Source organism: Limanda limanda, chromosome 11 (genome assembly GCF_963576545.1).
Source record: "Limanda limanda chromosome 11, fLimLim1.1, whole genome shotgun sequence".
Classification (NCBI taxonomy): domain Eukaryota; kingdom Metazoa; phylum Chordata; class Actinopteri; order Pleuronectiformes; family Pleuronectidae; genus Limanda; species Limanda limanda.
The window spans coordinates 4,219,491-4,239,358 of record NC_083646.1 but is presented as its reverse complement, the minus strand read 5'-3'; the positions used below and the strand labels follow the sequence as shown (position 1 = coordinate 4,239,358).

Genomic DNA, 19,868 nt, shown 5'->3' with positions numbered 1-19,868 from the left:
CTCCTCATCATTCCTCTGTCTTCTCTCTGTCTGTCCTCGTCTTCTTTTCTGTTCATCCTCCTCACTCTCTCTATTCCACCTCTTTGTCTCATGTCCATTTCTCCTTCCTTCCTTTCCTCCCCCCCCCTTCATCCCTCCCTTTCTCCTCATTTCCTCTCCTTCCCGAGGATTGTGTCCAGTTTCACGGTACTTTCATTTAACATGCACCGAACACACACATGCCCTTTGTGTCGTGTGTGTTTGAGCATGTACGAGACTGTGTGTGTGTGTCTGTGCGTGTGTGTGTCTGCCATCGTCTCCCTTAAGGTGTCTGAGAATGTGTGTGTGTCTCCATCTCCCCCACTGCGTCTTCATCTGTGTGTGCATGTGTGTGTGTGTGTGTGTGTGTGTGTGTGTGTGTGTGTGTGTGTGTGTGTGTATGTGTGTGTGTGTGTGTGTGTGTGTGCGCACAGATTACCTTAAGTCCTCTCTAATATTTATCCTGGCCTTTTTCTAAACCCAATCGTGTTCTCTTTGGTGAGAGCTCAGCCTGTGGCTTCTGACACACACACACACGCATACACACACACACACACACACATGAACACACACACCCTAACACACATACTAAAACACACACACACTTGTTTGAAATGGGATATGCCTCGCTCTTAATTGGGCAGGTGTTTTTCTAGGGGGAGTCATTTTTTTAACGCTGTCTTACAATTTCACGGGGAATGTGTGTGTGTGTGTGTGTGTGTGTGTGTGTGTGTGTGTGTGTGTGTTTTAACCTCAGTCTTACATCAACATGAGGTAAGGAAATAGCCCACCTCTGGAGCCACTCTGAAACAAAATCACATCATGCACACACACTCTCTCTCTCTCACACTCTCTCTCTCTCTCACACTCTCTCTCTCTCACACACACACACACACACACACGCAGCCTGTCTCTTCACGCTGACCTCTCGTGCATTCCTCCCTCTCATCCCTCTCTCCCGCTCTGTAAATAGGAGGCGTAGCACCGATGCGTTTCCCTCGGCCGCGGTCACGTCTATATCTGTCTCAGCGCTCGGGTTATCAGTTTGAAACAACCCTGAGATTTAGACTCTATCCTCTGCACCGCATCACACTTCAACACCCGAGGAAAGCAGGGGAATGGAAGATGACACTGTAATTATAGTTGTTGTGTTATAGAGCCTTATACAAGAATCATGGCAGATGATATATATATATATATATATATAGAGTAGAATTAGAAGCAGAGGAAACCTGTAGATGTGTAACGTTTGTGTTATTATAGAAGTTGGACAAAGTGTAACACACACAGGGTTGAAGTTGGGAAAGTGGCAGATGGAAGTCGTACATAAAAGCAGGAGAAATTAATTGAAGAGCAAATTAACATCAGATGAAAATGTACATAAAACTAAAACTAAAAAATCATGTCAACCTGATGTTAAACACGTTTTTGTTCGTACTTGATGTTATGAAGCAGGTGAAACGTCATAATTAACAACTGAGTAACTTATGATCGGTTGCACTCACAAGCTCTACTGCTCAGAATCTGAATCCAAAGGAGGATGTCACCGCTATCTATGATATTTTATCTCTATTTCTGTACAACAGGAGGAAGTGGAGACGTGCTGTCCATCTTTATTACTCATCGTTGTGTTGCAGCGACAGGAATGTGAGACCTGCTCTCTCTCTCTCTCTCATGAGGCCGTTAACATTCAGCTCGTTACTGTCACCGGGACGTCTCCACTCTGTGTTGTTAAAGACCGTGGACGACTCCTGAATCTGAACGAGCTCACAGCCGCTCTGCAGCATGGAGAGAATCCAACCAGCATCAGTACAATCACTTCTCCTCACAGAGTTTCTACAGGATCCTGAAAGATGTGGAGCGAGTGTGATGCTGCTGCAGGAAACTGAACCCAACCCGTCCGGGGCAGAAACAGAGAAACACACCGACACGTGTCCGAGCTGTGAGACGTTCTGCCGACAGCTGGACGAGATGAGCGGCGTCTGGAGAGCGATTGGAGGAGGAGGAGAGGTGAACGGTTTTCATAAAGTGCTTCGGGACGGCCGGAGAAGAGTTTGTCACACGTTTGGGAAATGCTTTGTGCAGTTATAAAAATTCCTCCAGCTCGGAGGCCTTTCAGGAGATTTAAGGAGCCGTGTGCAGATGTTTAGAGGTCGTTTAGATTCATAGGTTCAATCCAGTTTTAGGGTGAATCTGAAACTGACATTTCTAAGGTAGGAAAGGAAAGTTTGTGCCCCTTTTAAAGGTTGTTTGGACAGCTTGGGACCATTTTGAAGGAGTTTAGATTTAGAGCCGGGCACGATCTGAGAAATCTGGGACATTTGTGGGTCTGTTTGTGTATAGATGGGGACGGTTTGGGCCAGTCAGCGACAATCTGGGGACAGCGTGACGAAAGCCGGAGACAGCTTGGGACATTATGGGACAGTGTGGGAGCGTCTGGCTGGTGTGGGACGGCTCCGGGACACTTCTGGAACGTCTCGGGACAGCTCGGTCGACGGGTGAAGCTGCTTCCAATAGACAGCTCTGTCTTGGTCTGAGACACCAGCGCATTCCTGCTTTATTCTGGGCTGTGGTCTGAAGACGGGGGGGGTGACACTGCGCTGCTGCGGTTTCCAGCAATTTGGTTGTGGGCTCGACGCTATTTCAATCCCCCCTCAATGTACACATCTCTGTACGCACACACACACACACACAGTCTGTTAGATCCACAGATTTGCACACATCAAAAGCCAGGATGTGTGAATCCTTTATAAACTGTGTGTGTGTGTGTGTGTGTGTGTGTGTGTGTGTGTGTGTGTGTGTGTGTGTGTGTGTGAGAGACACCTGATCTCTTCTGTCTGAAGCTGTGACACACTCCTCACTTGTGTTTATGTTGAATATCATCAAAAGAGATTTCTGCCGTTTCACAAAAGTGTGCGACAACGACTCCTGGTGCAAAACGTCTGTCTTTAGTTTTGTGAGTTTTTAGTTTCACACTCAAAAACAACAAACCTCGAACATTTTTCGATTTATTGAGCGATGAGCTTCAGGTATTAATGGATTCTTTGTGTTTAAAGTTTCCTTGAGGAGAACTCTTCAATTTGCAGAACACCACAGAGACAGAACAAAGGCTCAGGATCACACACCAGACTTGACCTACACTTACACACACTTCATGTAGTTCCCTCTGCTCCGTGTCCTCTGAACACACACACACACACACACACACACACACACACACACACACACACACACACACACGTGCATACTGTATGTGCACACACACACACTCACATACACACACACACACACACACACACATATATATATATATGCACACAAACGCAGCCCATCTTCTCCCCTCTCTTTAAGTCTAAAATAGATGTAGGCCCCAAACCACAGCTACCAGTGGAACACTGTGAAAATAACTGCCACTGCCACACACACACACACACATACAAAAACACACACACACACGCACACCGACACACACACACACACAGAAGTTTTGTCTCTGCCTCCTTTCTATCAAACATAAGTAAACGTGTCTGGCTTCATTAGAAGAGAAACATATCATGAGGTCAAACACCAAATACACAACACTTATTCCTATAATCTTTTCAGTTCAAAACATCACAACCTTTGCCTACACACACTAAACGGCCTCACACACTCAGGCTCACACACTGTGAGACACTCGTATGGAGCGAAGGAGAAACTCCCTCGTGGAAGAACATGTTTCTGTTCTCTTCGACAAACGCTTCAGGAAAGTGTGTAAACATGACGAACGCCGCCTGTGCGTGTTTGAGCGAGCGTTCATGATGACAGCAAATTAGCAGAATTAACGCCCCAGTGATTCCATAGAGAGCTGCACGTCCTGCTCCACGTGTCAGAGAGACACACACACTACACAACAGCAAAGAGTCAAGTGATGAACCTAAGAGTTCAGAGACTTGTCCTGAATTCAGAGAAGAAAGTGAAATGAAGAGACCGACTGCAAAGAAAGAAATGGTTTGATATGAAAAAAGCCTAAAACCAAAAACAGGAAGGTGTCATGGTGGCGAGGACACCGAGGTGGGGGACAAGTCTTTGAAACGGACTTGGACGGAGACAAACTTCAAAAACAGGTGATGTTCCACTGAAATGTTTCCTGTACTTGATCCAACAACGAAACACTTTTGTTCATTGCAATTTTACACAATTTGCATCAAGCTCAAATAATTTTACACACGTGTGAATGCTCCCGTCTCTTCTCTAGTTCGACTACACAACAAATCTGTTTGTACCAACACTTCTTCCAAGAGAACCAATGTTTCTCCATCAGAGCCGGGAGAACGTTCTGCTCTTTACAGAAGAGACAAACTGATCAAAGCCAAAAACCCCAAAAGACTCTTACAGAAGATTCACTGCAGCTGAGACAGAGACGACTCTCCGCTGCCAGGACGCGTCTCTCACTGCAGGAGAAGGTGGGGAGATAAGTGTGTATATACAGTGTGTGTGTGGGAGCAGACACACTCACACACACACACACACACACACACACACACACCTCCGTGACTGAGTTCACTTCAAAGCCGCGCTGACAGCACGCTGAATAATGAACCCTGTGATAAACACCACTGATTTCACCAGGTGTGTGTGTGTGTGTGTGTGTGTGTGTGTGTGTGTGTGAGTGTCTGTGTGTGTGTGTCTGTGTGTGTACAGACTGCAGCTGTTGAAGCCAGTTGGTCTGAATGATGTCATCGGGGTGAAACTGAAGGTCGTGTGATGAGGAGAGAAACTGTCCACGTCACCTGAATGAAATCAGGACCAACACTGATGGGAAGAGTTACACATGTTCAGACTGAGAATATTAATCCTAATCTGTAAAGTGATGATCTTTAAGCTCAACGTGAAGGAAAACTTTTCAGATTATCTTAACTTCTTCTTCTGTTCGTAATATAAAGAGATGAATTGAGACGTGTGATTTTCTGCTTAAAGAGAAAAGGTGAGAATTTAACAGTCGGAGCGATAACGAGATTCTCAGAGTGTTTAGAGGCGGGTGTGTGTTGTCAGGGGTTTTATTTTATTCCAAACATAAACACACACACACACATGCACACACTCTGCAGCAATGAAGTGGGGCTTGTTGTGTGGTATCCCCGTGTGTGTGTGTGTGTGTGTGTGCACGTGCATGCTTCTGTGGTCTTGGAAGGAAACGGTTGCCGCCGGTGTTGTTGGAAACGTAAACAAATGTGTGTGTTTACGGGCGGGTGAAAAAGCAACATGTGAGACGGCTAACAAACGACTGTTTACCGAGGCGCAGTGTGTTTGTGGTGCGCGTGTGTGTGCATGTGTGTGCGTGTGTGTGTGTATGAGTGTGTGTGTGTGAATCTTGGCAGCAGACTAAAGGAGAGAGGGGAGACCACATGACAAGGAAACATAAACACAAACACACTCTCCCTCTCATGTTCCCCCTCACACACACACACACACACACACACACACACGACTCATGTCTTCACCTTCACATTTGATGATTTCCTTGATTGTGTGTTTGCTTTCTGTCCCCATGAGGACTTTATTAAACAGATCCCCACAACATGAGGAACTCCTCGACCGCTGTAATCACTATAATGACTTTCTAACAAGCTTTTAAAGTTTTATAGACTTTTCTCCCTGCACACACACACACACACACATATACACACACACACAGACACACACACAGCCGTTGATCTATATGTTTATTCAACGTGCAGAGAAGCTCGACTCAGTGTCGTTGTCGTGACGACCCTCACGCTGACGAGTCCCAGCCGCCACCGGGCGCCGGTCACCTGTTTACTCAAAGCTCATTAATATTGAACGGATCACGTGTCCAGATTCAACCCTTCTCTTTAATATTTTAATAGTTTTAGTATTGTAGTGTGTTTGGCGTTAAATGTTCACACTGTTTTTGATATTATTAAAAGGAACTATTAACGAGAGGGGAACTGGTTTATTGATCCAATCAGAGAACTGGGCTGTACGTATGAAAAGTTCTTAAAAGCAAGTAGTAACTTACTTTAACTTAAGTTAATGTTGTTCTTTCACTTTTCCTTTAGTTCACTTTTGCCTATTCAATTCGAATTTATTGAATTTAAATGTTAAAGTACTTATATATTTGAGATATTCCAGCTCTGTTTCTCTCTCTGACCACATGTCCTTGTTTCAGAGCCACAGGTTTCACTGTCTCCTGTGAACCTGCACATGAAACAAACACTGAACCACAACTCTGCAGAACAAGAGACATTCTGTTTGCACAATAAAAGAAAAGATTTATTTCACTTTTTACTTTTATGTAGGAAAGTCAGAGGTAAAATGAGGAAAGGAGGAGGAGGAGTAACTGAAATGAAGAGGGGGGGGGGGGAGGAGGAGAGAAAACCAACTGTAATTGATGATCTTGTCAGAAACACCTCTATAAACTTCAGCCAAGACTAAATGATCCGTACGGCCTGTGTGTGTGTGTGTGTGTGTGTGTGCATGTGCGTGTGTGTACGTATGATTTTATGAGTGTGTCGACCCTGCGAATGTGAGTCTGCGTGCCAAAGAGTGTGTGTGTGTGTTTTTATGAGTGTGTCTGCACTATGTATCCGTCGTTGACGCACTGTACACAGTCTGTGTGTCATAACTATGTACCTGTATGTTTTTCATTTGTGCGTGTCTGTGGGCGTGTGTAGGGATGCATTTAAAGGCCTGTCTGTGTGTGTGTGTGTGTGTGTGTGTGTGTGTGTGTGTGTGTGTGTGTTGTGTGTGTGTGTGTGTGTGTGTGTGTGTGTGTGTGTGTGTGTTGGTTGTATGAATAGACGTCATGTTTTCGCCTGGCGAGGCCGAAAATCTTTATCAGGGGACTGGCTTATATGAGGCTGTCCACCACACACACACACGTACACACACACACACACAGACACACACACACACACACTCGAACAGACACACACACACAGGCGTGGCTTTAGAAAACACAACAGACGCAGATAGACCGAGATGAGAGAGTCAGAGAAAGTAAGAAAATAAACTTCACTATGCGTTCTCTAAAAAGAGAAACATCACTTTTTGTAAGATATAAAAACTTATATTTGATCTGTTATGTGTTTTATTGTTTACTTGACACGAGAAAAGAGCATTTATTTATAATCCTTCCAGTTCAATATGAAAGCTGATAACATACATATTGTTAAAACTTTGTTGTGTACATTACACTCTTTTTGATTTGACAGTTATTGACGACTCTGACGTCATGAGTCTGGAGCTCGTTTCCTCCGGACGTCTCTAACTCTGATTTATTCTAAATGCTCTTTTCTGTGTGTTGCCTCATGTTGATTTGATGATGTCATTCACACTGTATCTTCAATGCTGTTGAAATGTGCTGCACAGATAAAGTTGCCTCATCAGTGGGTCATGGAGCAAAATGTGTCTTGTGACACTGCTCCTCTCAAATATCTTCCACTACGTTCAGTGATGCTGACAGGATGTAACATCGTGCACCGCTTAGATGTGAATATTTTGATAATCAGGTCTGGATTCTATATCAAGGACAAACTGTGTAAACATCATGTCTCCCTGGACTCACCAGGAGCAGCCAGGTTCTGGACCTGGACGGGGACAGGGGCGTTGGATTCGGACGCCAGGCTGAGACGACCTCCCTTCCCGATGCGATCACACAGCAGCGTGATGTGCTTCTTGAGGCAGGCGGTGTCCCGGGGCAGGCTCAGCAGGGGGCCGCCCATCTGGGCCAGAGACGTGGCCTGGTCCTTGGAGCTCCGCGACAAGCAGCTCCGCAGGAGGTGGGAGACGGCGGCATCGCAGGACTCCTCCCAACCCTGAGGAGACAGGAGGGAGCGAGGGATGAGGATAAGAGTGACATGAGGGTCGGGACAGAGATTGATTTTATTTAATTATCCTGAGAGAAAGAGCAGGAAGAAAAGGATGAAGAGGGAAAGGACAACCAGAGGAGACAGAGGTTTGGGAGGTGAAGGATAAAAGTGGAGAGGAGAGGACGGGAGGAGGAGATGAGGAGAGGAGATGAAAGTAAAAGAGGAAGAAACAGATCAAGGAAAGGTCGTGAGTACAGGAAGAGAGGGAATACAAAACATTGGGAGGTCAAATAAAGGGGAAAATAGATTAAAGAGATAAAGAGAAGAAGAATGAATGAACAGGAAGGATATAATAGATGGGGAATCGTTAAACCTAAATTTATGTTCTTGACAAATCTTAACAAAATAATAAAACATTTGAAATTTAAAGGGAGGAATACACAAACACACACTTAAAACACACACAAACACACACTTAAAACACACACAAACACACAAACACACACACACCCCTCCTCTTGCTGAAACTCACCTATCCCAAGTCAAAGTCACGGTTGTTATAGATTCAGGGGTTTGTGGGACAAGATAAGTGTGTGTGTGTGTGTGTGTGTGTGTGTGTGTGTGTGTGTGTGTGTGTGAGTGTGTGTGTGTGGATGTGTTGACAGGTAGCCTCCCACCGTCTTCTTTTTCCCACCCCTCCTCCCCCCTCGTCATACTGATAGACCCCTAATGAGCCATAATGACAGGTAATCAACCCTTTAATGATGATGACGGAGAGACAGAGACCAGGAGAGACGGAGAGAGGGAGAGAGAGGGAGAGAGAGGGAGGCAGAGAGAGAGGGAGAGAGAGAGAGAGAGAGGGAGAGAGAGAGAGAGAGACCGGGAGAGAAAGAGAGAGACCGGGAGAGAGACATGGAGAGAGAGAGGGATAGAGGGATGTAAAAGGTGGAGGAGATGAGATGATGACAGAGAGGAAGGCAGATATTAGAGACAGAATAAGAGACGAGTGGAAGGACGACAGGTGAGAGGAGATAAGAATGAAGGAAAGAGAAGACAGGGGAGGAGGGGGAGGGGGGGGAGTGTGGTCTGGACAGGGGGAGAAAATGAGAGAGGAGGAGACGGAGGGGGGGGGGAGGAGGAGGAGATGGGAGGCGGGTGACCTATTCTTACCACAATACCTCACCAGGTTATCAAATACTTGGAACAACACAACAGCAGGTCTCTGTGGAAACGTGTGCACGGAGCCGTGCACGTGCATGTGCACACACACTGACACACACACACTGACACACACACTGACACACACACTGACACACAAACGTGCACACACACTGACACACACACTGACACACACACTGACACACACACTGACACACACACTGACACACACACTGACACACACACTGACACACATGTTCCACGTGCGCTGGAGGAAAATGAAATGTCTCTGGAGCTAAACTGCAGACATTCATCCTCCTGAACGAGAAGAAAGGAAGCAAAGAAAAGGTGGAGCGCAGCCAGAGCGATAAATTAAGAGCAAGTTCCAGACAGAGGACAGAGGGCAGAGGACAGAGGGCAGAGGACAGAGGACAGAGGAGAGAGGAGAGGACAGAGGAGAGAGGAGAGAGGACAGAGGAGAGAGGAGAGAGGAGAGAGGAGAGAGGACAGAGGACAGAGGACAGAGGACAGAGGACAGAGGACAGAGGACAGAGGACAGAGGACAGAGGACTGAGGACAGAGGGCAGAGGGCAGAGGACAGAGGACAGAGGACAGAGGGCAGAGGACAGAGGACAGAGGAGAGAGGAGAGAGGACAGAGGGCAGAGGACAGAGGAGAGAGGAGAGAGGACAGAGGAGAGAGGAGAGAGGACAGAGGACAGAGGACAGAGGACAGAGGACAGAGGACAGAGGACAGAGGACAGAGGACAGAGGACAGAGGACAGAGGACAGAGGGCAGAGGAAAGAGGACAGAAAACAGAGGACATTGTGAGTAGTTTCTTTTTGACAAGTTCCAGAGATTAATTCGTGAATATTGATTAAAGAATGATGAAGAGGCCTGATCTTGGTGAGTGTGTGCAATTAGGTACAGCTTGATTTAATTGAAGGGCCCTATGGGCCTTGGCAGAGAGAGACAGTGTCTTTACTGAGAGACATTCTACATTATGAAATGCTTTATTATCATTTCTGTGACACTCATGATCATCCATTAGGAAGAACTAAAATTACATTTAGGATCAGATTGAGGTGAAGAGGAAGATCCAGGATGTTTCTTCACTGTCTCTAACATGGTGACACCGGGAGTGAGGCTGAGTGGAGGGATATGTTCTGTTATTCTCTGTCAGTATTCATCCAACTTGGTGGTTTTATGTATGATTTCAAGTTGTGAGAGTCTCTCTTACTTAGACTGCATCAGGAATATTAGATCTGACAAGAGGGGAAATCTCAGGTGTGATCGCAGCATTACTGGACGCAGTGCCGCTGCTAGCCATGTTGGTGCTCTAAGCATAACTCCCGCCTGAGAAAAAAACGTTTGTGTCTGCCAGTTTAGCATTTTATTAAAACGAAAAAGGAAAATCTTCGTAGAAATTAAATAGTCATCCATAAATACAAACTTAAAAGCAGAAGTATACAAGTTAGCAATCTTCTTCAATAAAGCAAAGATTTAGAAGTAGATAATTCACACAATTTTACTTTACTTTGTAAACACACTAGGTAGAACAGCTAAAACACACACATTCAAGTGTTGAGAAAATCTTCACAGCTTTGCTTTGTTGCGAGTAAACAAGCAAACTTCTCGTGCTTTTCTCTCCATTTGAAAGTGTTTTGAATTGTAGGCTACTATTAAACGCCCTGACATCTAGTCCCCTTGGAAAATAAAAATCTGATGGGATTTTAAATGGACCTCTTCGTACTATTTCAACACGATCCGCGTCTAAAACTTGTGGCGGCCAAAGAGCAGGATCAGTTGAGAGGGGGCACACAGGTTTCTACACTGTCACCTGCTGATGGACTCTCAATGACAGGACTTGTGCTTTCACAGCACCATCTTAACTTTCTTTTTGAGCAATTAAATATATCTCTTGTTCCGCCTGTTTTATGATATATATGCCCAAAAGCTGCCTAATATTTCTATACTGAAATAATATCGGCATTATAATTGTAAGCTATTTTATTTAATGACGTTATTGTTTAGTGTTGATTTGTATTTCCTGTTCTAAGCGGGTTGTTGGTAGTGACTCTTATTTTGAAAGGGGGTTTTAAAGGAAGTGGGTTCTCTGATGAGTGAAGTTGTTAAATGAACAGAGAATAAACGGGTGTGCGCATGACCTGCTCTCGTGTCCTTTGTCGGCTGAGGCCGGACCTATGATACAACCAAACGCCCGGCTACATAATTATTATAACTATGATGATTTTTCAGTTGCCTATTTTTTGGGGCCCCCTCAGGACTTGGTGCCCTACGCACAGTGCGTAGTGCGCGTTATGGGAGCGGCGGCGCTGACTGGACGTCTGTGGAGAGAATCTCCCCAGGTCTAGCACACGACCTTGGAGGACTCCCAGTGAGACGGGGAAAGGTTCAGACAACAATTCCTCAGTCCTGACTTCCCCGTCGTGACTGGAAAAGTCATCGAAGCAGCCGGAGTCACGGCTCCGTGAGAACAATCTCATTCTGTCAGTCTCCAGAGGGAAAAGAGAAATTCACCTTGACCCCAAATCAGGGAATTCCTGTTTCTGAAAAACGTCTGGAACAAAGAATGTGGTTCAGCTCAGCATGTACACGGGTACATATAATACTGTAAAGCTCTGGGTTTATCCAACTTTAAATATTATGAAGTGTATTTGTACACATTTAATTAAAAAACTGTCACTAAAATTTAATTGGAGGAAAAACTAAAAGCATATAGCACAAGTATTAGATCTAATACGAGGGGCAATACTGAAAATAAAAAGAGAAATTGAAAAGCAGAATACAACTAGGGCTACGTTGTAGCACTGGCGGACCCGAGCACCCGCACGTTGAAGCATGTAGCGGTTGGTGGAGAGAGCGATCGATGACCAAGCGCACGTCTCTGCGTTGCATGCATTTTGCGCTCTGCGGCAACGATAAACGCTTCCTGTGTCCGTCACGCGATGTTGATCCTTGCCTCATTACGGTCCACGCTATCGCAATGTGAAAATTTCATGTAAATTGAATGATAGTTGTAAAACAAAGCTTACTTCCTGTTGCCAGTAGGTGGCGCCATCACAATTATTACGCACAGACAATAAATCTGCTCAAGCAGACGCTCTGATGTAGCGTGAGCAATTTTGTGTCAATTGGACAATGTTACCACAATTTGGGGCTGTTGCTACACACATGTAGTTTGAGGGAAGTTTAACCACGAAAACCGAAGTAACAGCAATTTCGCCCTGAAAAAGCCCAAAAAGGAAATGCAATAGGGCCTCCCACCACTCGGTACTCGGGTTCTAATGAGAAAACAACAGCAACATTAGTTCTTTCAAACACATTCATCTCAGTGTAATTATAGATTTCTGTCTTTACAAAGTGAGAACTAAATATGTGTGATACATTCAGGTACACTCCTACTCTGGAGGACACAGGACCTGACACTGGAGTCTTTATGTTCTTTTAACACAATTTCTGTCGAGAAATTTATGTCGAGATCTCGAGAAAGTCCGCCCTTTTTTTTTTTTTCACCCATCATTTTTTTTCCCCCATGTTCCCTGGGGGGCTCCGTACGATACACCTTTGTCCCAATTTTGTTGAAGATCGCTTATCCGAATACTCCAGAACACGTACATTTTTACCACTTTCTAATTTACTGCAGACTTTAAAAGATTTTTGAGCACGTTGAAGCCCTCAAAAAGCCCATTCACTACGCTCAGAATAATCCTTACCATTTCAATAGGGCCTCCCAGCGTTCGGTGCTCGGGCCCTAATAAATAGGGCAGAACATTTTGTCAAGTTATTTCCATTAGGGAAAGAGTCATATGGAACTTCACTAAATTAAATCTGATTTGTTTCATAAAAAAACGCTCAGAGAAAGAACTTTAATTTCATCCTCTCATAAAAGTCAGAAACCACCTGACTCGCTGCTGCAGAGAACTTTTCTTTCCTGAACAGACTCTTTACAGAACTGTGATTGGTTCTGTGGAGGTTCGAGCCTAAAGAAACATTCCCAGGTAACTTATAGAAAGTCTTGGTTCTGAGTTCAGACCGAAGGAGGCGGCTGCACGGCCGCATGATGGATTCTGGTAAAGTAAACAGTGGGCGGGAGAATGTGGGGGTCGGGCAAGAATAGCAGCAGACAGACAGCGTCAGCAAAACTGCTCCAGAGCTAAGTGACAGATGGAAAAAGAGACAAAAGACGGAGAGAGAGAGGGAGGAACAAGAAGGAGGGAGGGCAGCTCAGAAAAAAGGGGGAGAGGAGGAAGGGATGGAGAGAGGGAGGCGAGATGAAGAAGAGACAAAGACGGGTGAAGACAAGAGTCAGGAAGCCAGAGAGACAAAGGAAAAGAAGAGGGAGGTGAAGAGGAGAAAGAAAAGGGAATGAGAAAAGTGAAAACAGAGGATGAGATAGTTAATAGGGGTATTAGGTGAAAAAGATGGGGGGGGGGTGGAGAGAAGCATATGAAGGAAAGTGAAGAAAAGAGGAAGATTAGGTCGGAGAAAACTTGATGAAAGAGGAGGAGGAGGACTAGAAGGAAAGAGCGAGAGGGTGAGGAAGCAAGTAAGAGGAGGATGGAGAATGATGAAGAGTTGTTGAAAACAGGATGATGAAAACGAAGAGAAATGAAGATGGTGAGGAGCGGTGAGGAAGAGGAGGATGAGGAGGGAGAGAATGAGGCAAGAGGAGGAAAGGGTGGAGTGAAGAAGTGGGAGAAGATGATGATGGTGAGGGAGGGAAAGAGAAGCAGGAGGAGGGCTGAAGAGGAGGAGGAGGAGGAGGAGGAGGAGGAGGAGGAGGAGGAGGAGGAGGAGGAGGAGGAGGAGGAGGAGGAGGAGGAGGAGGAGGAGGAGGAGGAGGAGCAGTGTTCTGCTTAGCTGCAACTAAATGAGACGTTTCGTCAGATACCACACAGATGCACCTCCACCTCCTCCTCCTCCTCCTCCTCCTCTTCCTCTTCCTCCTTATCCTCTTCCTCCTCCATCTCCTCCTTCTCCCCCTCCTCTCTCACTCTAGATATTTCTTTCTATTTTCTGTCAGATAAAGAATTGCGAGCGTGGACAAATCGAATCCGTTAATCTTTGAATCCAAATGACAACTGGTCAAAATTGAAAGAAATCTCCTAAAAACAGACAAATGTGTTTGTGAGGCCTCCCGTGACCTTGACCTTTGACCTTCAACTTTTAATGAGTTCATCTGAACGCTTCTACTAAAGTTTGGAGAAGTTCTCTCGAAGCGTTCTTGATGTTTCATGTTCACGTGAAGGCGACGGACAGAAAACCTGAAACTTTTGGAAGAAGCTTCAACTCTTTGTCACAACAAGAATAATTTAAAATAAAAAGTACATCATCAGCTCTTTAAATCTGAAAACCTCCTGCTGCATTGTGGGTAAAGTCCAGACCCAATTCTCTGGACTTTACCCCCAGTTTGACTTCCACACGTTCTGGTGGTTATTGTGTTATTGTGTTGTCATAGGAGCAGAATACAGGAGCGTGTGGTGTGATCTCTGGAAATAGCTCCTGCGTTCACCTGCTGCTCTTCATGTCGTGTACGTGACCCTGATTACCGCTAATTCACTTAATGCCATTAATCCCATTTAAAATAACAGACGCACACAAGAACACACACACACACACACACAAACACACAATCCCCAGAGGCTCATCAAGTGAACCTCTCATCCCTATTTCGGTCCATAGTCAGCGTCTGTGTGCGTCTGTCTGTGTGTGTGTGTGTGTGTGTGTGTGTGTGTGTGTGTGTGTGTGTGTGTGTGTGTGTGTGTGTGTGTGTGCGTGTGTGTGTGTGTTAAAGATATTTTATGTACTGCAGTTTATGAACACACAGATGTTTGTGTGTGTGAGTGTGTAATGTGAGTCTGTCAGAGGAGGCTGGAAATAGACGTCGTGGGTAATGAGAGGTTCAGGGGATTGATCAGAGCCTCGGAAAAACGAACACACACACACGCACTGACGCACACACCCACAGGTACACAACCAGAGTCTCCGTGGGATGACAAATCTGTCGTGATCGTGGCAAATGGAGAACCTCTGTCAACACAACTGTTTAGTGACACACAGGCGATAAACACATACAAATATACACACACACGGTCAGAGGCTGATTATAGAGCAACGTCCTTTATGCTCACTGTGACCTTGAGTTCCTCTGTGTATGTGCATTACACACACACAGACACACACAAACACACACACTCAGGTTTAATGGTTAAATCATAAACAGGTAACCCAGAATGTGCTCTTGGTGCAGAGCTGACTGGTGAGTGTTGAGTGGCAGAAAGTGAGTGTGTGTGTGAGTGTGTGGTGTGTGTATGACTCTGTGTGTGTGTGTGTTAGTGACTGTGTGTGTGTGTGTGTGCATTCCTCTGGGACCAGAAGTACTTAATGTATCTTAAAAGTTCTCAGAGTGTGTGTTTAAGTTGGGGCTGTGTTTACTGAGTGGCCTGCAGATGGATTGACAGACACTGACATGTTAATGGCCCCTGTGTGTGTGTGTGTCTATGTGTGTGTGTGTGTTTGTGTGTGTGTGTGTGTGTGTGTGTACCAGCTGGGGGGAGTCCTGCAGCAGCGGCAGCAGCGTGGCCTCCAGGATGTCGGTCTGGTCGGGGGTCAGGCCGTGCCCCAGCGCCAGCAGCAGCACCAGCAGGTGGGTGGAGCTACGCAGGCGGACGAACGCCTCCTCCAGCCGAGCCCGGTTCTCCTCGGCCGCCTCCGCTAGCGTCATCACCTGCAGGAAGAGGCGGAGTCAGTGAGTGTGTCTGTGATCAGGGGGGGGAATCGTATACATCTGATCCTGCACTGTAAACATCTGGATCTTTCTATGTCTGATATAAGACACACACACAAGGACTCGATTGTTTCTCACTTTTCACAGCGATCAACCACAGTCTTTATTATTAATGTCACGATAAACGGTGATAGTTATAACCACTTATCTGAGATTTTAACAAGAACGACTGCATATTTCTACAAGCAGTTATCATTTCCTTCTCCCAAATAAACTTCAAATTCAAACAGCAGATAAAGCGTTCAGTTTAGAAACGTGAGGAAACAGCTCAACAAAACGTGCGCTCATTAAATGCCGTGTTTTTGCGCGTTCCTCTTCTGAGTCGAGAAACTGAATTACTAAATAAATGCTGCAAATGTTCCCATTCATCACGAGAGGAAGAAATTCATCGTGAACGTATTACAAACAAAACCAGATTCCAACCCATGAATCATCTTCTGGTTCTGGGAGGGTCTCGGCTGCTTGAGAACAGTCGGCTCATCCCTGAAGACTCTTTGAGAATCGACTGCTCAACCTGTGTAAACACTTTCCTGATCCTCGGGTGTGTGTGTGTGTGTTTGTGTTTGTGTGTGTGTGTGTGTCAGAGCATCCTTCGCTCGCGCCTCCGTCCCGAGTCCGACGCTGATTCACTCTGCTTCAGATTAACCTGAATTCACCCTGAAACTGCTTCATCCCAACATGTTGCTGTTAGAGGCTGTGTGGTCACCGGAGAGAAAGACTCAACAGTCACTGTTTACACCGAGCGCTCACACCCCCGACTCTGAGTTGTGTGTTTTTTTGTCTTTACACTTTGGAATTACAAGTTAAAGTTGTGTGTGTGTGTGTGTGTGTGGAGAAAGAGAGCCAGTGTCAAGAAAAACATTAGTGGAGCCAGGAAAAAAGATGCATTACAATCAAACTATTATATTTTTTAAGTTGTTATGGTTCATGGAGATTTTTCCTTTGCAGAGAACTCGTTTCATTACCTCATGGGTTCTATTTGACGGTGTTGTCCATAATTTCAGTCAGAAGGTAAATATCGTGTGTAGTGAATAAGTGAGCAGAAAGTTATTTCACTGTTTTCCTTTTTCTTCAACATGACTCAACCTGGGGATTTCTGTCCCCTGATGATCTGATGTGTATGATGTTTGTGTTACATGAGGGAAATAAGTTATCAACAAGATTAATCCTCCACTAAAACTTTCTGCAGTTTCAAACCCTCAAAACCACAGATTACAAAAAAAATGGATTCCAATCAGAAACAGAAATGATCAGAGTCTGCATTCGTATTTATTTTACTTTGAGGTTGTTTCTTGGAGAATCTTCAAATACTTCCTGTCTCCAACATCTGTAGAACCTCAGATAAAAGGTTTTGTGTTTGTATAAACTATAATAAATCAAGTGAACTTCATGGAGACGTTTCTCGAGACTCTGACTCCATGAGAGAGAAAACTCTTTACCCCACAGTTATTGAGACCCTGGATATATTCTGTGAAGTTTTCCCGTGAGTATTTTTACACTTTTTAATATTTTCAGGTGGATATTCCCCAAAGAATAAAGTATAAACAGCAGGAAATGAGCATCAGTCCAGACTGTTGTGTTGTGTTTTGGTTTCCAAAGTGGAGGAAGTGGATTCGTGTCTTTCTTCCCACAATCTATTATATTTTAGGGTTGTTTCCTGGAGTCGGCTGGAATTAAATCCTCGCTGTGAACAGACCGCACCACTGTTCTCTCGCTCCGGTGCTGGAAATCACATTTTCAGGCAGTTTGGGATTATTACAGCTTCGCTTCTTTTTTTAACTGGAAAAATAAACTGCAATAAAAAGGACAAAACACAGAAGAGTTCAAACAAGCTGCCGTCTGCGCTCTGGCTCCGAGCGGCTCTGATGACTTCCCCTGACACTCATCTGGAGCCGCTGGGAAACGGCAGGATTTCCATGAAACTATTCCACGTGTTTTTCAGAGCAAACAAAACAGGGAGCACTTTGAAATGAAGACGAGCGAAGCCGCACAAGTGGACGTTAAGCTTCGTCTCGCGTTCGACTCTAAGTACACAGCTCAGTGTTCAACGGCAGGCGAGTGATTCCACAAATGAGGTGTGGTGGGGACCAGGTGAACTCTGACCTCCGCCCGGGGGTCAACCCCTCCATCCCTCCATCCCCGCGACAACAGAGGAGTGGAGATGAGAGGAGCGCGGCGAGCGAGTGATGACAGAGCAAGACGGATGGTGACGAGGACAACAAGAGAGGACAAGCCGGACAAAGAGAGGGAGAGAAACGGGAGACGAGGGAGGAGAGAGACGAACAGAGGGAGAGAGGAGGAGAAGAGGTGAAAGCAGATCTGGGACTAATGGACGAGTGTGTTCAGATAAATGAGTGATCCGCCGGCCGGAGCGCCAACGCACGCCAGCCGCTTGTTTGACAAATGGATTCAGAGATCGCTATTTGATACTCAGAAAACAGAGATGGAAGACTCTAAAGTGAAGGGTGTGTGTCTGTGTGTGTCTGTGTGTGTCTGTGTGTGTCTGTGTGTGTCTGTGTGTGTCTGTGTGTGTCTGTGTGTGTCTGTGTGTGTCTGTGTCAGGGTTAAGCAGCAACTGCCGGAGGAAGCGTTTTGATTTGTGTAATATGAACTTCAAACTTAGAGATAGAAGAGATTTAGTGCCTCCTCTGTGACTTACACACACACACACACACTGATGTAAACAGTCACAGTTAAAACCTCAGTTCACTTCCTCTCGTTTGAGCGGTGACACAGAAACGCACACAGCTGAGGTCGCCTGTGTGCGTCTCTCACAGGTTCACACACCTTTAAAAATCAGCAGCCAATGAACACCTGATGCGTTCTGATACAGGCGCAGGTCTGAGTGTCACCTTGACCTCACACACGTCTTCAAATCACCTTCAAACACCAGAGAGGATCAGAGACCAGCATCAGAAAACGCCTCTGATTCTACCAAGTGAATCTGTGTAATGATCCGATACCAAATCTTTAAAGTATATACGTTTCCTCCAGATAAAACTGCCATTTTCTTTTGGTGGAAATCACTTCTTCTTCTACACCAAAACAGTTTCTCTACGCTGCCACAACAGAAGAAGAAGAAGTCAGTAATTTTGCAAAGACTTCAGTTTTAAAATGGTCTTTTAATTTTATAAACTGAGGCTGCAATTTAACGGCTATTTAAAGGAAGTAATTGTGTATTCTTATTTTGTCATAATCATCACTTCCACACAGGGGGAGTAACATACAGCTGTTAAAATACAATGTCTGAGCTGTTTTGGTTCTTTTAATGCAAATACTCAAATATATTTTTAAAGTTTTCAAAAAAAGAGTAGAAAAAGATTTTGAAATTGTTCTAAGATAATATATTGAAATAAGAATTGTTGCTGCCTGTGCAAATTATTCAGAGGATTTGATTTTTCCTAATCGTCCTCACAAAGAAAGAAAAACTACCTGAAACATGGCATTAAATACCCATAACTCCTGGTTTATGAATTCCGGATATTCTCCTGCACACTTTCGACAAAGCAACACTACTACACACACACACACAAATTGCACGCATACACACTCAAGACCCCAAAACCCCCCCCCCCCTCGGGGTCTCTGAAAGTGTGTGTGTATTGATAAAAGGCTCCAGGTCCAGTGAAGGGCTTCATTGTTGGCAGCGGCTCGGCTCCACACACACTCTGATTGATGCCAGCTGAGAGAACACAAAGACACATTTAAGATGGAAACACACACACACGCACACACAGACACACACACAGATTACTTACACTCACACAGAGGTAAAACAGACCGACTTTCACAATAAGAGATAAAAACTGGATATTTATCCATGTTTTAACTGCACACACAGACGGACACACAGAGACAGACACATTCATACAGACACACACACACACAGACGGACACACACAGGCGGACACACACACAGACACACAGTAGCAGTGTGTCGGCAGCTGAACTGCTGGTGACCTTAAACAACCTGCCGTGGAAGCTGCCCCGGTTGTGATGTGACGAGTCGGCAGTAAAGTCTGGACTCTGCTCAACACACATAAAGGAACGTTACACACAATCTCACAC

General features: G+C 45.2%; 1 protein-coding gene across 1 annotated transcript in view; it reads right to left on the bottom strand.

Moving 5' to 3' along the window:
• bbs9 (Bardet-Biedl syndrome 9) overlaps positions 1–19,868 on the bottom strand; it is a 175,074-nt gene that overhangs the window by 77,865 nt on the left and 77,341 nt on the right. Inside the window, exons 19-20 of the mRNA XM_061081696.1 lie at positions 15,558–15,740; positions 7,589–7,838 (exon numbers count right to left, since the gene is read on the bottom strand). Of these exons, the coding sequence (XP_060937679.1) occupies positions 7,589–7,838; positions 15,558–15,740 (433 nt within the window). The remainder of the gene's footprint in view (positions 1–7,588; positions 7,839–15,557; positions 15,741–19,868) is intronic.